This window comes from Aspergillus aculeatus (assembly GCF_001890905.1).
Source record: "Aspergillus aculeatus ATCC 16872 unplaced genomic scaffold ASPACscaffold_10, whole genome shotgun sequence".
NCBI classification, from domain to species: domain Eukaryota; kingdom Fungi; phylum Ascomycota; class Eurotiomycetes; order Eurotiales; family Aspergillaceae; genus Aspergillus; species Aspergillus aculeatus.
The window spans coordinates 862407-881363 of NW_017962985.1; the positions used below are offsets into that span (position 1 = coordinate 862407).

Consider the following 18957-nt stretch of genomic DNA (forward strand, 5'->3'; position numbering starts at 1 on the left):
TATCATCCAACATAAACGATTCATAGATGGGAGGAGGGTAGAAATAAACACTAATTGATACTTTGGCTTCTCATATGAACGAAAGCAATCTTCGGGTTCTGCTTCCGAAGGTGAGAGAGAGGCTCACCGCGCTTCAACCCCACCGCTACCGCTCCCTCTTTCAATGTCACACCGGACAGTCTTGGAGATCGCGACCTCTCTTCCCCCCTTGCTTTTTCCGTGTCACTCCTAGCATATGTGGGATAAGTCAGATTTATGTCATGCTTTTGTGTTACCGTGTCTCTGGTTGTTTGAGGTGGTCAAGCGGGGTCGAAGAGAGGTTATCATAAATGGTGGTATGCCGTGCTAAATTGATGGGTTAATTCCTCGGACGATTCAATTCAGAACCGCGCCTTGTCCGATACCTCAAGCAAGATAAAGTTCGTCTTCCTTTTGGGCCGACAGTGTAGAGAACAGAAGTTGTGCTCATATTTGCAAGGCTAATGCTAATAATAATTACATCAAAGATTAGTTGGTCAGGGCAGCGCCCATATCAGCTTATTTTCCGTCATCAATCTACCATTGGCAGCGGTTACCCAGCCGAGCAATGGACAAAGCGACCGATATAGGCGAATAGACAGATGCCACCCACTCCTCCTACCAAGGCATACTCAGAAGGGATGCCACCGCAGCTCATCACCTAATTATCAACGGCAAACCGGTCCAAGAACTTGAATGTTTTTAATCCCTCCGTGAACTTATCAAAGAACGAGTTCGATGCCTCGTCTGCAACGTAGACTCCGTCTCTCGAGGTCGCAATGCCTGCACTCTTCAGAGCTCCGGACCCACTTCCCAGCGCGGCAACGGGCTTTCCGAAGCGGAACCCATCAACGAGGATCTGCAGCGGACGGCCCGCCGGATACAAAGTCGTGGCGTTGCCCTGAGGAGCAGTCAACGAGGTAGCTGCAAACAAACTCTCCGCTCCAGGGGCGACAACCAGTGCATCGAACTGAATGGCATCGGAGGCGGAGTAGGTCTGGCTGACACCACTAGCGAGACGCTCCGCCACAACAACCACGTCAACGTTCTTCTTGGCCAGGGAGTCGGTGAGAGTTTTGGCACCGGTTATAGAAGAAGGGCTCTGAACGGAAGCGAGGTAGCCGACTTTGAGGCCGTCCAGCTTTTTCAGCGGGGTGCCGAAGCTGCCGACCCCAGCCGTGGTGTTGGTGTGGTAGTAAGTTGGGTCAGGAGCAGGAGGGCTAACGCCAATGGCGCGGGCCACACGACGGGCGATATCGTTGGAGATACGATTAAGTTGGAGAACAACATTCTCCCGAACGACAGAGCTTTGTACGTTGGCGTTCTCGAAGCGGATTGCGTCAATCACAAATTGCTGCTCCGCGGGCGAGAGGGAGTTGTAAAAGAGTCGGGGCTGAGACCAAACATCAGAGAATGTAGGAGAGGTGCTGCGGAGGTAGTTTCCATTGGCAACACGCCGGGGGGCTGTAAAAAAGCCATTGCCAACAGTCTGGTTGGCTTGCTTCGGAGACCCGCTGTTGAGGGTGTTCGGGCTGTAGGCGTTGGGGTTGAGGGGGATGAACATTTGGCCTGCCAGGTTTAGCTATGAGGGTAGTATAGATGAGGAAGAAGACGTACCGGCACCATCACGGTTATTGTTGTGGACAGGCACACGAGGCTGGTTGATGGGCAGTTGCTCAAAGTTGGGCCCGCCGTGCCGATTCAGCTGGGTGTCAAGGTAGGAGAAGAGACGCCCCTGGAGAAGAGGATCCTCCGTGAAGTCGACACCACGGACGATGTGACCGGGTTGAAACTGGAACCTTTAGCATGCTGGTTTACACATCGGGATAGGGAGCACACACCATAACCTGCTCGGTCTCCGCAAAGTAATTGCGAGGGTTGCGGTTGAGGGTCATTTTGCCCAGCTTTGTGATAGGAACATATTCCTCTGGAACGATCTTGGTCGGGTCAAGAAGATCAAAGCCAAAACGCAGCTGGTCGGCTTCATCCATAATTTGTACGCCGAGCTATGTGGGTCAGCAGTGCGTCGCCTCGAAATAAAGGTAAGAAACGTACCTCCCACTCGGGGTAACGGCCTGCCTCGATGGCCTCGTAGAGATCCTGGCGCAGGAAATCGGGATTCTTACCCGATACCTGCTGGGCTTCCTCCCAGACCAGACTGGCCTTACCTTGCAATGTTTTCCAGTGAAACTTCACCAGTTTAGTTGCACCGCTGTCTGTAACCAGGCGGAAGGTGTGAACTCCGAATCCATCAGTGAATCGGAACGATCGTAGAATACCGTGGCCAGACATCGCCCAGAAAAGTGTATGTAATGAGCTGGGCTGCTGGCTGAAGAAATCCCAGGCGGAGTCGTGTGCCGTGGCAGCCTGAGGGATTTCATTGTCACCCCGAGGCTTGACTGCATGAATGAGATCCGGGAATTGGATAGCATCCTGAATGAAGAATACAGGGATATTGTTTCCCACAATATCTGTGAAGCGTTAGTATAGGTCTCGAGCAGATTACCGGAAGACTGACCAAAATTGCCCTCGTCGGTGTAGAAACGCGTTGCAAAACCATGAACATCACGAGCCAAGTCCGAGCTACCGCGACTACCCGCGACAGTAGAAAAGCGTACAAACACAGGTGTCTCCTTCCCCTTCTCAGAAAGAAAGGAGGCAGCCGTGAGATTGGAGTAGTCTCCGTAGGAAACAAACACACCATGGGCACCTGTTCCACGAGCATGAACAGCACGTTCGGGAACCTATATGGTCAGCTTAGATCACCATGATAGACATGAAGACTTACTCGCTCATGGTCGAAACGTTGAATCTTCTGGCGAAAGATGAAGTCTTCCAGCAAGGTGGGACCACGCTCACCGACGCTGAGGCTGTTCTGGTCTTCGATAGGACCGCCTACGTCACTGGTGAGGTAGGTGTTATTGTCGTTGAGGTAGTACTGGGAGAGAAACTCCTCAGTGGCTTCAGAGGCGTCGGAATCATCACGCCGGGTGAGCTCGCCAGTCATATACGGACAGGCGGCTTGTGCGACGGCAACGAGGCCGAGAAGACCAATTGAGCGCATTTTTCACGCTGCTTGGCTATGTAAAGTTCCAAGTGAGCAAATCATCAGCCTAGGGTGAACAGAGGGTCAGCCGAAATTGACTCACCAGTGCCGGCAAGAATCTGACACAGAGCGACACGACGCTAGAAGAAAGACGTGGGGAGCCCGAAAATTGGGAGGTGGGGGAAGGGAGCAGGAGTGGCTTATATAGAGTCGCGAAGCGAGGGGAAGGAGTAAAGAACCGGGCCAGCATCCACGGCAATCGGGAAAAAATTTGAGAATAGCACGAACATGTCCGATGCGACTTCCCGTAGCTATTGGGAGAGAGCTGGGCGAGCGGGCGATGAAACTGGAATATCGCCCGAGCAGACTGTCCCTTGCCGTCTCTGGCTGGAGATGATGCCTTGCTGCAGCAGGTGATCGTGAGAAATATGCTTCATTCTATTGGTTTGTGCAGGTGGAACAGTTGCAGCCCATCCCAGAATGGATTTAGTTTTACGAGCCAAGAACGTGGACGACATAATCGACCAGTTGCTGTTGCTTGCTGGTTGGATTATAGGTGGGTGGATGTGAGCAAGGTTGAGGGTTGACTGTTCCAGCCGTTGTCGATCGTGGCTTGCCAATTGATATTCCGTCCCACTGCTTGGTAATGATGGAGGGTCTCGATGGTCGGCGGGGCGTCGGAGCCGCGACAGGCTGACTTGGCATCAGGCAACATGACGTGATACTTGTCAAGGTGAAGAAGAGAGGTGAACAAATGTGAAATGTGCTTAGAGAAGCATGGACCATGTTTAGTGGACTGACCCAGTGGGGAGTTTCGTGTTGGATGATCCCAATGAAAGTGAGAGAGAGAGAGAGAGACAGAGTATGTGAAAGAGACGTGCGGAGTTGACAAGAGAAGGAACGCGTCTCCGCCAAGCAGCCAAGGGCGAATTTCCACTAAGTTACCACTAACTTACCAGTACAGAGATTACAGGGATTCTGCACCTCCCCTGGCTTTCTATCACACCCTAACCACTACTACTTCGTACTATTGCACTACTCCTGCACGCAGTGTGCACTCGCTGCTATTTTGGGATCTCCCTTGGTCAGCAACCCCGGTTAGTAAAAACGTGATGATCTCCACGACCGCTGCAGGAACGACGCAACCGACCAGAAGATATGCGATAAGATCGTTTGTACAAGGGGAATGATGGTTTATAGCGTGTATACATTTGATAGGATTGAGAAAGCTACCAGACAGTTGCTCATTAGTACTCACAGAATTACACTAGAATTAAGCGATGGAGATAACCTTGGTACTACGTACGAGTAAGCTTACCGTAGCGGGAACTACACCTTACCTCCAGGCTAACTTGGTTCAATGGTTACAGTACCTAGTAAGTTAGTTACTTGGTAAGCATCATATCTTCTAACTAGCCCCCAATGTGTTCCCCAAGTTTAGGTCTCCAATGGACCACTCCGAACCTAGCGACTAGCAGCCCCAAAATTCCAGCTGTTTGCTTACGGGTAGGCTGACACGCATTCAATTCCTAAAGTGTGCTGCTCATCACTGGTGTATCAATAGATCGGCTAGATTGGTTCTCTAGCCGGGATTACGGTGCCGCTAGGGATGTGTGTGTGCATTCCCTAGTTCGAGAACTCAACTCCGTTATTAATATTGGTTATAGTCAGTCCCAACCATCACCTATCTCACAAAGATCTGGACTCCGGCTAGACTCTTGCGCTCACTAATCAGTCGGCAAGACCCCCCACATTATCATCAATGACCCGTCGTCCGCCGAAGAGCCAAGCTCAACTTCTCCAATTATGTGTGTGTTCCACCCAGCAACGAACAATATTAGAAATTTAATATCGAATGGTCCATACCTATGTTCATCCTCTTTCAGTATCCCCGGTTTTGCCCTAAGAACTTCATTAAAGACACCCGCTGCACATATCGCCAAGATACACCAACATCAGAGACTAGCCACCATCACCACCAATTTGGGACTACGCGACTGGCTGGGCAATATTCGCATCGCCGCCAGGTCCTGAATCATTCAAGCCGTGATACACATCTGCCATGGGGCGACGAATACACACATCCATCTTATCGAAATTGATCTCATCGTTGAGAAAGTCCTGCACATGGTAGAACCTCATCATAGTGTCTAGGCGAGTGGACCAGGGGTCAAACCTGCGACAAACCGGTTATGATACTTTCTTCTCTGGGTTCGCGCACCAGAACACTCTGGCAGAGAACTTACATGCACTGTACAGGCATCCCGTTGACCTTGGTGGGATCTCTCTCATGATCCCAGATCATCATTGCCGGCATCGCCAGGTCTGCCACCACCTGTCTCACCGGGCACTCGGGTCGACATGCGACAACCACGGTCTCCTCATCGATAACGAGGAACCCCTCCGGATCTTGTAGCACCTGTACCCCGAACTGCCGGATGACCTCAATATCCCGCTCAAGGTACGTCTCATTCTGCACGTACACGCGAATCTCCTGCCCAGTGTTCTCGAAGTTGCGGGCGTCAAGGTACTCCTTCAGCGCGATGAGAAATGCATGCTGGTAGCGAGCACGGGAGTTGTTGGATGGCTGGCCTTGCATGTCGCGGGACATACTGCCGCAGTCGAAACCAATGATCTTGGTGATCCGGGGCATCTTGGGGTACTCGTCCAGCAGGTGCCGGAGCAGCTGGTAGTAGGGGCTATTCCGCCAGAAGTGGAGAGTGGTGAAGAGGTTCAACCGGACCTTCTCGAACGCGGTAATCCCATATTCGAATCTCTCCTTGGTGATCGGGTCGCGTGTGATGACTCGGTGGGCGACGCGAATACTGCAGGGGATGGTGTACACTTGATTGGGTATGACACCGCTTTCCAGCCTTTGAATGGGCATGAAACACAGACGAGGTTTCCCACTAGCATACGATGGCCACACAAAATGTTAGTGTGTGTGTCTCTTCTCTCGTGCGACTGAAGAAATCTGGGGAAGTACACGCACAGCTCACGCTCATATCCATCGGCACCAACCCAGACTCTGCCAGTATTGATGATAAAGTCGACACTAGTGCCGTCTATGGCCATGACCTTGATGACATCGCCTCGTTTGCTGACCTTCAGCTGACCGTACGCGTTTAGAATCGCCTCACGGGTATAAAGAGGCACGCCGAGTTTGTACAGCTGCATACATTTGAGCATCTCCTCTTCATTATTCTCTGGGCGGCGTGGCTGGCTGCTGCCAGGCGTGAGCCTAGCTACCGTGAACATGAATTGCACTTGACCGTCATCGCCGGGTGCTGGCAGAGGCATCATGAAGAACCAGAAGGGGTAGGAAACCTCAACGTAGGAAGAAATGTCCGCAAAGTAATTCCCGATACCAGGGAAAAAGGGGAAAGAGCGAGAATTTTTTCAAGTGAGCTTCACTTTCCGACACGATAGTACAAAGGTACGTAGAGAGGTTGATGAAAAGGTTTTACAAGGACGTTGATGCAGATGGAGAGGGAGTTGAGGTGTTACCGGTTGTTGAAGAGTCGAGCGAGAAAGATGAGAGACGCGTGTAAGGAACTACGAACACTTCCCTCCTTTTCCCGGTGTTCTGTGAATATACCTGAGTTGACATGGGATCCACACCTTCAGTTGACTGGCATCTATCCAAATCCAGCTTTGCTGAACCAAGACACTTTTACTATCTACTTGCCGCCCACGGGCCAATTCACTGATTAGCAGGAACTCAAGAACCGTGTTGATTCCTTTCTCCAAGTATGACTGGAGAAACGATAAGGAATGGAGAACCGATCATCTTACGAGTGGAACTATAAACGGCAGTTTTGCAGACTTCGAGCCTTGAAATATGCTGGTCGTACGTATGGAGACAAATAGGTGAGAGAGCTACCTTGGCTGCGACCTGAACATGACACGAAGCAAAATCTACACATTTATGATTTGGAATCTCACTGAACAACGATACTGTGTCGATACAAGACAACCAAAGAACAAACCTGCCAAATATTGGAAGACAATAAGACAATTTGATCCTCCGACTCCCCCTCCAACACCACCTCAGTCCACTCACTCTGCTTCTTACCATAGAAATTATCAGACATCCATTGCCAAAAGAGCGAAGCATACGGCACCGCATCCACAGGCGTTCAAATATCACGTTTTGTGTGAGAAATCCACGAGAAAGGAGTAATGAAGTACGCAGTTCCCGCAAAAAATTATCTTAGGGTTGCGAGTCAGTTTGACTTCATGGAGAAGCATTAGTCCACCAAGAGGTCCGGCGGATCCGGCGTCGTCGTCCCCTTTCTGCACAGATTCATCTTCACTTATTGCTGAAGTGCAAAGACTGGTCACAGATGTTTTTTATTGACGCGTTGACAGGACTCTTGACTCTCGGACTGCTGGAACCGCTTGTCGTTGCGTTATGCGTCTTAGAAGCAGAACTTTCAGGCGACCCAGAGGATTCTTCGGCATTCTTCTGCGCGAATGCTTTGCCAAGCTGACGTACCTCCTGGCTCAAATCATCCGGTTGAACGCACAGCTCGAGAAAGGCAAGCTTATCGTGCTCGTCATATGCTCTCTTGAGGGCCACTTTGAGATCTCTCTGCGTCTTGACTTGCAGGGTGAACAATGACGGATTACTTTCCATATACTCCTGCTTCTTAGTCGCATAAGGGTTATGAGAGGATGCATGAGGGCTTGCGGATAAAGAAGCGGCCAGCCGAGAATAGTTCCAGTTGGAGATGTAGTTATATGGCCCATCGTGGACGGCCGTCTAAGGGAGATTGATCAGTGAATGCGAGGGAACATCTGACGACGCTACATACCTCGATCTTGTAGCCAAGATTGTTGAAAATAATGATGATCGGATTCAAATGCTGACGAACAATGGTGCTGACCTCCTGTGCCGTCATTTGGAACCCACCATCGCCGATCAGAATGATCGAACGGCCCCGCGAGCGGGCAAGCTGAGCGCCAAGTCCAGCCGGTAATGCCCAACCAATGGAGCAATACGGCATTTGGATTTGGCAGTCTGTGCCGGGAGGAAGCCGTATATGATTAGCAAGAAACCAAGCTTCTCCTGCGTCACAAAGCATTGTGTCATCACTTCGCAGAATGTTTTGAATGCCGTACATAGCATGCTCCAATGTTAAAGGAGCCTCAAGGTCTTCTGTTTGTGGAGGCTTTGCCCCCAGGGTCGGCTTTGGCCTTGGAACTGACTTGTGCTTGGGTTCCATCGATGATCGGGTAAGTTGTCTAACCACCGCGGCAAAGTCTATGCCTTGAAAGCATGTTTCATCGGGCAATTCGACCCAATCTTTGCCGATGCTGATCATGCGGTTCTTTTCTTCGTCAATGCTGGTGAAGATACAATGAAAGTCGCACCAGTTTGCCCCGACAATGAGCCAAAGATCAGAGTCCATGAAGACCTTTTCTCCTTCCGGATTTGTCAGACCATTCCATAATTCGCCACAATACTGCGGGTGAGATTCAGATATGCAGCGGCCATCGGGCTGGCAAAATACGGCACAGCCGAGTCTATCAGCTAGAGCTTCAACGTCATGCGCGGAAAGCAGACGACGCGCAAGGCTCCCAAAGAGGAGGACGGGCTTCTCCGATTTATTCCAAGCCCCAGTGATAGCATTGACGGCTTCCTCATTTCTGCGAGTTTGGGTTATTGTCTTAGATATTCTGAACGGAGAAGGAGGGGAGCATGCAGCTCTTGCAATGTCATTGGGAACTTCAATAAAAATGGGAAGAGAGGACGCGAGACACTTGCTTATAGCGTCATCCAAGGCTTGAACAGCCGTTTCTGCTGATTGAAGACGAATAGAGGCGGCAGTGACGCCCCGATAGGCATCGAGAGCTTGTTCTCTGTTCGTTGCGCTAGGTGCATGATGCAAGAACTTCCCACTAGCAAGCATCCCTGTTGTTGGGCAACCAGAGAGGACGATGATCTTGATGTTTTGAGAGCAAGCGCCTGCCACTGCATTTAGGGCTGAAAGAGCCCCTACCACATATGGTACGATAAGAACGGCGATCTTCGCGGGCGAAGTTCTGGCGTAGCCATCTGCTGCGTAACCTGCATTGAGCTCGTTACAGCACCCAATCATTCGGAGGTTGGGATTCTTGAGCAGGTTATCCAGAAGTACAAGGTTTGTGTCCCCTTCAAAAATTTAGTAGAGCAAAACCACTAACTTGAGCAAGGCTCTTACCAGGCACAGCTAGGAAGTCGCGAATTCCGAGCCCCTCCAAACGATACGCAATGTAGGTGCTGATATTGAAGCTCTCTTGATAGAATGTAGGCTCTGGGAAAGTCTCCTCGGTTCGAGTGTTGTCACTGAACGAAGGGATCTTGACTGTTGCCTGCCCCAGCAAGCTACTTTCGTATCGTGAGCTTGGCCTATGAGAATGATTCTCGGGGTCTTCCTGGTGAATGGCTTGAAGCAATCGGGGTAGATGATCAAGTGATATAACATGGGAAGGCTGATAGAACTTATTCTTAACGAATATGTCGATAGCCTTTTCAATCTGCTCTCTCGAACCGCCGTAGGGAGACGACTTGATTTGACCCATTCGCAGCAGCAGGCTAGACATGTCCAAACCTCCTGTTTTTCCTGGGGGCTTCCCCACAACAACAATAGAGCCTCGAGGCCGAACATACCGAGTAGTATCCTCTAGAAGTGCTTCGGTGCAATCGATCATAATGGCCGCGTCAGGACCACCGACGGTCAGCTTTCGGACTTCCGTAACAATGTCTTGGGATGTATGGTAGTCCACATAGAAGTCAACCCGGAGATTGTCCTTGTATAGAATCTGACCCTCACCTCCAGTGGAAATTGCAAGTACCCGGCAACCATGGGCTTTAGCATACTGGCATGCCAGTGATCCGATGCCACTTGCGGGTCCAACAACAGCTTGTACCAGTCAGTGACTACAAACCAGGTACGTACTTTTGGTACCTTGTCGCACTTACCCAAGATGTCGCCTTCTGCTACCCCGGTCTCTTCCACAGCTCTGAAGCATGTAGTTCCGGCACAGATTATAGGTGCCACGGTGTCGAGGGGATACTCCTTAGGGATGCGGACAGCATGACGGGCTTGAATGACGCAGCAAGTGCCAAAGGTACCGTCAACAGAGAAGCCCGTCATTTGGGCTTTAGAACAAGCCAGAAAGTCGGCCCGCTTGTCGGCCTCACAGACACCACAAGTTTTGTTCACCCACTATTACTATGTTAGCTTTCAGCAGTTGTGAAAGCCTGGGAACGGAATATACCTGCACGCCCACATGATCTCCAACTTTGATGTCTTCTACTTCACTCCCAATAGCCGTCACGATGCCCGTGCCCTCATGTCCCTCTTGCCTCTTGTTAGCAGGATTTAGGTGAGCTGGTTAGAGAACGTACCCACGCGCTTTTTTCTTTTGATGGTTGAGGGCGTGCCTGTTTCTGAGTCAGATCGCACCACGACGAATAAGGCTGAAAGAGTCACCTTTCCATGCATGAATATTGGAATGGCACAGACCCGAATACTTTAGTTCGACTAGAACCTCATCAGGTGCGGGCGATGGAACGCAGCTATTGCAAATAGAAGAGTCTAATCTGGTCAGCGGAGATGGTATAAAAGAAGACGGAACAACATGGCTGACTGGAAGTGGATTCGTTGCTGGCCTGAGCACCCCACATCATGCTTGATCTGGCTTTGATATGGCTTTCTATCATGCCTGAAAGAGTAAGAGTGATTTTCTCTCAGGTAATGACAATATGGGATAATAGACAATCAATGTATCAAGGTGTCACCCTCAAAACTTGGCTTCACCCGGCGCAGGCCGCACTTTTATACACCTTTCGAGGCATGATGAAGACACGGCTCCGTGTAAGACTTCAAAGTGCAGCGCTAGAGTGTAACGGAAATGAGCTGCAGAAGTTGGCGTTGTTGACATGTGGGTTAATCAAGAAGGGGTAGAGGTCAATGTCTATCACCTCTGAAAAAGAATGTTATTACCTCATTCGGTCAGCAACTTCCTCATCTCAGAAGGTGGGTTTCTCTCCGTCTGCATGTCTCGGAACCAATTTCCATTGCCAGCTGCACAATTACTGACACAAGCAGTCTGCGCGAACATAAGGAGTGTCCTCGGACGCAGGTTAAATCTTTCTAGCATCCCTTGCCGTCCTTAGGAACTCTCACGTGTCAATGTTCAAGTGCCATAGATAGTTAGTCTATCATCTGGGATGCATTCCTGGACGCTCTTTTGGCTAGAGCTAACTTGTCTCCCGTCACAGATGGCCTCAAGGTACGCCCTGCAGAATGCATTACGCCGATCGAGGACTTCTTTCTCGCCGCATTACAGCAAAGACGCAAATCTCCCGCTTATGACTTGAGGATAAGGATAGACTTTCGATGACGGAAAAATATATTCCAGAAAGCCCCATGATCGCGTGTGTTGGTTTAATTAGAGTTAAGTAATCCTCTCTTGGAGGGAATACTGCGTTCGACCGTTCGCAGTGAGACTTTTGACTGGACATACTGCGCAGGTGAGGATCGTTCCTCAGCCGATGTGCTTGTATTATACGGTGTATCCTGGGTCTTGAGCCTACCAAGCTGAGCAGTTTAGTGGTGTCCTAATCTACTCTCCACCCATGGATCGCGATCCTATGGCCTCTTGATCCTGATAATTTTCCATTTTTCCGAACAGACACTTGAGACCCGAGTCAAATTCGAGATGCAGGGGTCCTGGATCTACTAGGAATGCTAGTGTGCATGACTGCCCTGCATGAAGACTTATCTGTACATTCTCTGGCATTCGATCGAAGATCTATGACCTCTTTCCGCAGGGATCGCTGCTGCAAAAGGTGATGACGCCTCCGAGAGGTGGAAGATGCTTGGATTTTGACTACGTCAGGCTAACTGCGAGAACTAGCGGAGGCCACCGAGGTGGGCGGTGAGCGAGAAACCTCAGGCAACCAAGGCACCGGGCCGCCGTCACAAGGTAATCTTCACTAACACCTTAACCACGCTTTGCTTGATCGAATGACGGATCATCAGCATGGTCATGAGCGTGGAAATTGAGGCAAAACAATATCTTATCTTAGGCAATCGCTCATGATCCTCATCACTAAGCCGCAGAATTTACCAAATCCGGTAAACTCGGATAAGGATAAGAAGGACATTGCCAGATTGGTAATGGCTTAGTATGGTATTGACAACATTCCGAGGCTGAGCTGAACTCACTTCTTAGCGCTGAACCGTTACATTGACTCTCTGGCGCTCAAAAAATGCCAAGATTGAGCTTAGCACATTTTGGCTCTCTTTCGGCCAGAATACAGACCTTGAATTACAATTGATGCGGCTATATGATAGCATTGACGTATTAGTCCTGCACATAAGCAGTTATCTAACGATACGAATCTTATCTGGCATCAATACCGCTCCCCCTAGAGCTATCATAGCGACTTGTGGGTCTTCTAGACGCTGGAAGTACACAGCTCACAATACCTATTCCAGGTCGATCCCTTCCAGTACGTGATGTGAAGTTCAACTCACAGATGATTGTCGTGTATCAAACACCGCGACATCCATGTTTAAGCGGTCGGGATTGATATCGAAGATGATTCCCCTTATTAATGGGAAGAAGGTCAAGTGTCTCTAGCCATAATCACTAGTGGAGCAGGCAGGACGGTTCGTATGAACCAGTTTATGATTGAGTCTATTGTTCCTAATTCCAACAGGCCAGGCGGGTGTGGCGCGTTGGAATCATGGGCGGAAACGTGCCCACCGGAGCCAGGGGGTGCAGCCAATCACCTGCAGCCCGGTAACTACACTATCTCGTCTGCTCCACTTTGCGATAAGCCAAATTTTTCCATTGCCAAGGGCTCAATGGTAGTCATGAGGATGGTGTCTTCCTACGACTGGGATCGATGAAAGCCTGAGTGGTGCATACGCTTTGTGGCTTGATTAGTCACAAAGCACCGTCCTATTGAGCATACTTGACTCCCAGGCCGAAATGTCTCACAGCTCAGATCAGGTTGGAGAGGTTGCTCTGGAGAAGGGCCCATCTCAATCCGTATGTCCGCAAGGACCCTACGACGCTTCTGATGAGGCCTACCCGGAAGGGGGGCTTCGTGCCTGGCTGGTGGTACTAGGGTCGTGGTGTGCAATGGTGCCTTCAATGGGCTTATTAAACACCATCTCCGTCCTGCACGCCTGGACATCCACCCACCAGCTGTCGAATTACTCCGAATCCAGCGTCGGCTGGATTTTTGGGGTTTTTAGCTTCTTTCTTTACTTTGCGGGCGCCCAAGTGGGTACGTTTCGCTTTGCATGCCCCTGTAGCCGGAACAAAACTGATCTTGTCCGTCAAAGGCCCCATCTTCGATAGTCATGGACCCCTGCCAGTGGTCATTCCAGGGTCCATTGGACTCATAGTAGCAGTCTTCTGCTTCAGTGCCAGCACAGGTTAGCAGAATGAACAAAATTAACGTCTGATATGTGTAGCAGGCTAACCTATCATCAGAATACTACCAGATCATGCTCTCATTCAGCGTCCTCGGCGGACTGTCGTCCTGCTTGCTCTTTACGCCTGCGATCTCTGCCATCGGCCATTGGTTCAATGTCCGTCGGGGTCTCGCCACTGGCATTGCATGTACAGCTGGTGGCCTGGGCGGCGTTTTCTTCCCGCTGATCATCCTCTATGTCGCGCCACATCTGGGTTTCGCGTGGGCGCTACGCATCATTGGGATCATCTGCTTCGTGCTGTGCGGCCTAGCATGCCTTCTCCTCAAGACCCGCCTCAAGCCCGACCCGAGTCGCCACATGGCCATCGACATCCACGCCCTCCGCGAACCCAACTACGCGCTCACGACCCTGGCCGTATGGCTGGTAGAGTTTGCGGTGTTCGTCCCGTACACCTATCTGTGCTCCTACGGCCTCTCCGCTAACCTCGGCGAATCCATGGCCTACAAGCTCTGCGTATTCCTCAACGTGGGCGCCATCCCCGGCCGTGCGTTTCCCGGGTTGCTGGCCGACCGGATAGGCCGGTTCAACGTCATGGCCTTGACGGCGCTGGTCTGCGGCATCATCACCTTATCTCTCTGGTATAAAGCCGGCACCAGTGAGGCCGCGATCATCGCGTATTCGGTCTTGTTTGGGTTCTGGAGCGGGGCCGCTATCAGCCTGACCCCGGTGTGTATCGCGCAGGTCTGCCGGACCGAGGACATTGGAAAGAGGAATGGAACGACGTTCACCCTCGTCAGCTTTGGGACCCTCACCGCCATCCCGATTGCCGGGGCGATCCAGGAGAGCAACGGCGGGAGCTTTGGGGGATTGATCATCTTCGGGGGCGTGCTGTATCTGGCGGCGTGTGCGGCGTTTGTGGTTGCTAGAGGGGTGGCGGGTGGCTGGGCGTTGAGGATAAAATTCTAAGCGATTTGCGAATGGGCCCCTGAATAGAACTTGTTGTCGCTGACTGACCACGGGGCTAGGTGTACCATGGTTGCGTGTTGTAGATAGCTTCCGTCCTGGACGATAGCCTCAATTCATTCTTCTTCCACACCACATCAGTCTGTCAGCCCAAAGCCCGGCCCCGCCTGTGGGCTCATTGGAATCATTGTCTATCATTAACTCCTAGATCAAATTTGTCTCCAAGAATTGAAGGCATTACTCCGCCATCATGTTGTTTTCTCTTGGGTAGAGGCTACCTCAGAACGTCGCAAAGCTTGATCACCTGCTGATTGATTACTCTTTCCATCGAGATTTATCGTTCCTCACTTGTTCTAGATCTGCTATGGCTAGGCCTGATGCAGGATATGCTTGTTTAGTCAATTTGACCGTCCTAAACAACTCGACAGTGCTGAGTCGTATTGTGCAAACTTTGCAGCCATATGAGCTGGAAGATCCCCATACCTACCTTCTACCACTTCTGAAGCCGAGATGGAAGCAGCTACGGCGTACTTGACATTTCAAATGCACAACCTTACACTTCGAGACGATTGTTCGCATTGCAACCAGATCACCATGTCAATTATCTCTATAGCTCTATCCAGTATTCTTTCCAAGGCGGAAAAACAAACATAATTTAATCCCGAACTACCCCAACTACTCACTCATCCCTCAGCAGTGGACCCCTCTTAATCGGCTCCAGATTCGTGAACTCGAGCGTCGGCGGCAGCGCATCCTGGTTCCAGTACACGATCGCATGGCGCAGCATATGCGCGTACGTTCCGGGAACGATATCGGAGCCCTCGTGTTTTCTCCACAGCGAACCCAGCGTCTCCTTGTACACCCGCAAGATCAATCCGTGGGCGAGCTTGAACCCAAAACTCCGCGTGAGACAGCCCTCCACGACCTCGCGCGCCTGCTTCTGCTCCGGCGTCTCCGCCTCGCCTGCCTTTGGCAGCGGGAGCGACATCAACTCGAACGCCTTGCGCCCGTCCCAGTCGGTGAAGACGTTGATCAGCTGGGACCCCTCCATGAAGTCGATCCCGTAGAGGTGGTCGTGGACATATTCCGGCCCGTTCCAGCCACCACCGCTGTCCTCCTCGTCCACAAGCCCCATGACCATCGACACCACCTGGCCCTGGATGATGTAATCCGTCAGCAGCTTGCTGGTCTCCTCCTCGTCGATGATCTTGCTGCCCTCCTCCTCGATCTTGAACGAACCCCCCATCAACGGCACCCCTTTCAGCAACGGACTCGCATGCATGCCGTCCGTGGACGTTTTCCCTTCCCACAACTTCAGCAACAGCTTATGACACCGCAGAAAGAGCGGGTTGTCTTCTCTCGCCGCGAGGAAGTAGTTCGTCAAGCCGCGTTGGTCGGGAAGGCCCGTGAAATAGGAGAGGACCTCGAACCGCGACGCCGGGTTCGCGATCGTCTCGTTCCACAGCCGGTCCAGATCGCCGATCTGAATAAACCCCACGTCAGCGTAGACCCCGCCGTACCGCAGGAGGAGCGGGAAGCGAACGAGGTCCGACGTGTGCTGCGGTGCGTAGGCGCCGCTGATGGTGCCGTCGGCGAAGGCGCGCGGGAACAGGGTCGGGTCGGTAACGTCGAGGTACTCGCGCACGTTCTCGCAGTCGAGAACGCGAATCGTCCAGCCGAGCTTGGAAAAGCGACGGTGCCATGCCCGCACGTTGCGCTGGGTGTATGGATGCATGTTTGTGTATCCGCTCGTCCAGAAGAACCAGATGTTCTTCTCGTCGCTCACGGGCTTTGCATGGATGATGTCGTGGTCGATCTGGGAGTCATCGCGGAGATCTAGGAGGTGGTGGGGAATGGCGTGCATCCCTCCGGGTGGGGTGTATAGATTATCGGATCCCATGGTGGATAGGTGGTTGGTCTGGGAGGAGGTAGTAACAGTGCCAGCGAGCATTGATTGGATAGTTTGAGGACTTCTCAAGAGAGGGAGATGCTCGGCAGATGATGCTTGTTGTCCTTGTCCTTGTGCACTCGAATACTGTGTGAGACTGTGGTTTGTTGACATGGTAACATTTTAGGCATTGTGTTAAGTATTTATCTTGATATGTTCGGTTGGGATCTGATCTTATCCAGCCGATAAGAGACGCTAAGCACAGGGGCGGTGGCGTGGCTGACACATGACTCATGCTCGACTCATCCTTGCTCATCTGTGCTATGGCATACTATTCAAAGCTTCGAGGCTTGTTCTTGTGACATATTTATTTTCATAATGCCGGATTAGCATGGATTGTGGACTAATGTTCAGCACTTATTGGGGGGCTCCTGTCTCCGTAGATGCGGAAGAATTCGACGGGTCATTTGAATGAATGGACTAAGGTGGTAACACCACCTCGGCATACTCAGGCGGTAAGCATAATCTGATAATGTATGTTACATACTCGCTTTTCTATGCTCCAAATGATACTGACAGACTCATGCCAGACCGTTGCAACCTATGGACACTTGATCAAGCCCGGCCCGATGTTGGAACCCGGCGAAGCTGCCGAGCTCAGTCCCGGCTCTTCGCGGCCCCACTCCCTGCCGCCGTTTTCAGCAGTCTACGAGCCAGGTGGTTCTCACTTGTTCTTCGATTTCCATGGATATCTTTACCGTGATGAAGAACCGTGCCCATAGACCCCGCGTCATGCTTGATATAGCTCGTCGATGCTGCCCCACAATGGACCAAAGCCCATCCAAATTCATGTCGTCATCAATGACATCGCGAGATACAAGCACCACGCGTGGCATATAAAACCGCCGACGAATAGCTCGAAAATATGGTTCCATTGAACAGAATCAGCAAACAAGTATCAACACAATGGATAGCTTCCAAGACAACTTTTCCTGGTCTTTCAAGGCCAAACACCCCCTGAAGGTGATTGTGGTGGGTGCTGGCATCGCCGGGTTAACGGTAGCCTTGGGTTTGAAGAAGGCTGGACATGAAGTCCTTATCCTGGAACGAGTTCATGAGATCGCAGAGGTGGGTGCAGGCATTCAAGTCGCTCCGAATGCTGCGCGGATACTTGGACGGCTTGGTCTTCTCGACAGAGTCATGGACAAGGCGAATGTGCTGGAGAAGAACTCTTTGCGCCGATACGCGAACAATGAGGAACTGGGAACCGCGCCTTTGATGCCTCAGGTATAATCACCTACATCTAATATGACGAGGATTAGCCGTCCTGCTAACCCTATTTTAGGTCGGTCAAAAATACCATGCGCCGCTGGCAGTGATCCATCGTGGGGATCTCCAGCGCATTCTTCTCGACGGAGTTCGGGACGCGAACATCGAGTTGCGCACCAGCTCCCGGGTCGTCCGAGCGGTTGACGACTTCGAAGCCACCGTTGAGCTCGAATCGGGCGAGTGGATCTCTGGAGATGTGGTGATTGCTGCGGACGGGATCAAGTCCGATCTGCGTCATCAGATCGCATCCCACCACGGAGTCAAAGACATCTGCCAACCTACCGGCGATGCGGCCTACCGCATTCTGATCCCCAAAGACAAGCTGCAGGGCGATCAGCGTGCTCTGGAGCTTTTGAACCACAACGTCGGAATGCGTTGGATGGGACCTGGAGGACATATCATGGCGTACCCTATAAAGAACAACACCGTGTATAACATGGTACTGCTTCACCCGCAGAAGCCGGGAGCTTCCAATGAAGAGAGTTGGACCAGTAAAGGCGACAAACAGGAGATGATCTCCTTCTACAGCAAGTGGAATGATTTGGTCCGAAGTCTCTTGAGTTATGTTCCGGACGGCGAGGTCATGGAGTGGACTCTGAACTCGCACTTCCCCCTCCCCTCGTGGGTGGAAAACAAATGCGTTTTGATGGGTGATGCGTGTCACCCGATGCTGCCCTATGTGGCCCAGGGTGCTGCGCAGGCAATCGAGGATGCTGGTGTGCTTACGTGCGCGCTTTCCATGACCGATTCGGTTCCCAAGGCATTGGCAGTCTATGAGCTGGTACGCAAGGACCGTGCCGAGCGCATCCAGAAGAGCGCCGCAGTGACGAGGAAGGCGCTGCACCTGCCCGATGGGGAGGAGCAGGTCAAGCGAGACGAGGCCATCCGAGGCTCGGGCAAGAACCCCGATCTTTGGGCTGATCCCAGTTGGCAGGACTTCATGTGGGGTATGTATCCAATTCATTCCAGCTTGGAGCTCACTTGTTCTAACCTCACTACAGGAACGGATGTTATGAAGGACACAATCGAGAATTGGGATGATCTGGTGGCGAAGAGTCATGGTTATCACGTACATGCGGTGCATGCAGTGGGTTATTGACGAAGCTCTCTGTGGCTGATGCTTGAGCGAGTGGGTACTTGTCATATTGCATAGAGTGGACTCGGGCATGGAGTATGATCAGACATTCATATATGTACATATTCTCAACTCGATTTACTTACTGGTATGACATACAATGTAGGTGATCTATTGCCTCGATACCACACGT

General features: G+C 51.5%; 6 protein-coding genes across 6 annotated transcripts; 2 read left to right on the forward strand and 4 right to left on the reverse strand.

Annotated features, from left to right (window-relative positions):
- Positions 1-365: 365 nt before the first annotated feature.
- On the reverse strand, positions 366-3226 carry cat1 (catalase catB). The gene is made up of 7 exons (XM_020205463.1): positions 3168-3226; positions 2807-3098; positions 2537-2762; positions 2074-2489; positions 1860-2024; positions 1636-1810; positions 366-1587 (listed from the first exon to the last, which is right to left on the reverse strand). The coding sequence occupies exons 2-7, from the start codon at positions 3080-3082 to the stop codon at positions 680-682; spliced, it is 2166 nt and encodes a 721-aa protein (XP_020055200.1). The 5' UTR covers positions 3083-3098; positions 3168-3226; the 3' UTR covers positions 366-679.
- Positions 3227-5306: 2080 nt separating this feature from the next.
- ASPACDRAFT_44488 (SRR1 family protein) lies at positions 5307-6364 on the reverse strand (the record flags this gene model as incomplete). The annotated part of the gene is made up of 2 exons (XM_020201422.1): positions 5307-5973; positions 6057-6364. The coding sequence occupies 2 exons, from the start codon at positions 6362-6364 to the stop codon at positions 5307-5309; spliced, it is 975 nt and encodes a 324-aa protein (XP_020055201.1).
- A 1012-nt stretch (positions 6365-7376) lies between these two features.
- ASPACDRAFT_1889329 (uncharacterized protein) lies at positions 7377-10535 on the reverse strand (the record flags this gene model as incomplete). Its single annotated transcript, XM_020198521.1, has 5 exons — positions 10461-10535; positions 10032-10413; positions 9271-9972; positions 7882-9221; positions 7377-7829 (listed from the first exon to the last, which is right to left on the reverse strand). The coding sequence occupies exons 2-5, from the start codon at positions 10204-10206 to the stop codon at positions 7377-7379; spliced, it is 2670 nt and encodes an 889-aa protein (XP_020055202.1). The 5' UTR covers positions 10207-10413; positions 10461-10535.
- A 2346-nt stretch (positions 10536-12881) lies between these two features.
- Positions 12882-14658, forward strand: ASPACDRAFT_121602 (putative oxalate/formate antiporter). The gene is made up of 3 exons (XM_020196450.1): positions 12882-13358; positions 13417-13509; positions 13568-14658. The coding sequence occupies exons 1-3, from the start codon at positions 13058-13060 to the stop codon at positions 14473-14475; spliced, it is 1302 nt and encodes a 433-aa protein (XP_020055203.1). The 5' UTR covers positions 12882-13057; the 3' UTR covers positions 14476-14658.
- Positions 14659-15151: 493 nt separating this feature from the next.
- Positions 15152-16372, reverse strand: ASPACDRAFT_44491 (glycosyltransferase; the record flags this gene model as incomplete). The annotated part of the gene is made up of 1 exon (XM_020201423.1): positions 15152-16372. The coding sequence occupies one exon, from the start codon at positions 16370-16372 to the stop codon at positions 15152-15154; it is 1221 nt and encodes a 406-aa protein (XP_020055204.1).
- Positions 16373-17326: 954 nt separating this feature from the next.
- Positions 17327-18788, forward strand: ASPACDRAFT_30798 (uncharacterized protein; the record flags this gene model as incomplete). Its single annotated transcript, XM_020199761.1, has 2 exons — positions 17327-17647; positions 17706-18788. 2 exons carry the CDS (start codon positions 17327-17329, stop codon positions 18786-18788), a joined length of 1404 nt encoding a protein of 467 aa, XP_020055205.1.
- Positions 18789-18957: the final 169 nt, after the last annotated feature.

Bases quoted from the DNA above. Each gene is read 5' to 3' on its own strand.
- cat1 (XM_020205463.1), bottom strand. From the start codon at position 3,082: ATGCGCTCAATTGGTCTTCTCGGCCTCGTTGCCGTCGCACAAGCCGCC. The intron at 2,490-2,536 runs GTCAGTCTTCCG...AACGCTTCACAG, and splicing joins CACCGACGAGGGCAATTTTG to ATATTGTGGGAAACAATATC. The intron at 1,811-1,859 runs GTGTGTGCTCCC...TAAAGGTTCCAG, and splicing joins CGGAGACCGAGCAGGTTATG to TTTCAACCCGGTCACATCGT.
- ASPACDRAFT_121602 (XM_020196450.1), top strand. From the start codon at position 13,058: ATGTCTCACAGCTCAGATCAGGTTGGAGAGGTTGCTCTGGAGAAGGGC. The intron at 13,359-13,416 runs GTACGTTTCGCT...TGTCCGTCAAAG, and splicing joins CTTTGCGGGCGCCCAAGTGG to GCCCCATCTTCGATAGTCAT. The intron at 13,510-13,567 runs GTTAGCAGAATG...ACCTATCATCAG, and splicing joins CTGCTTCAGTGCCAGCACAG to AATACTACCAGATCATGCTC.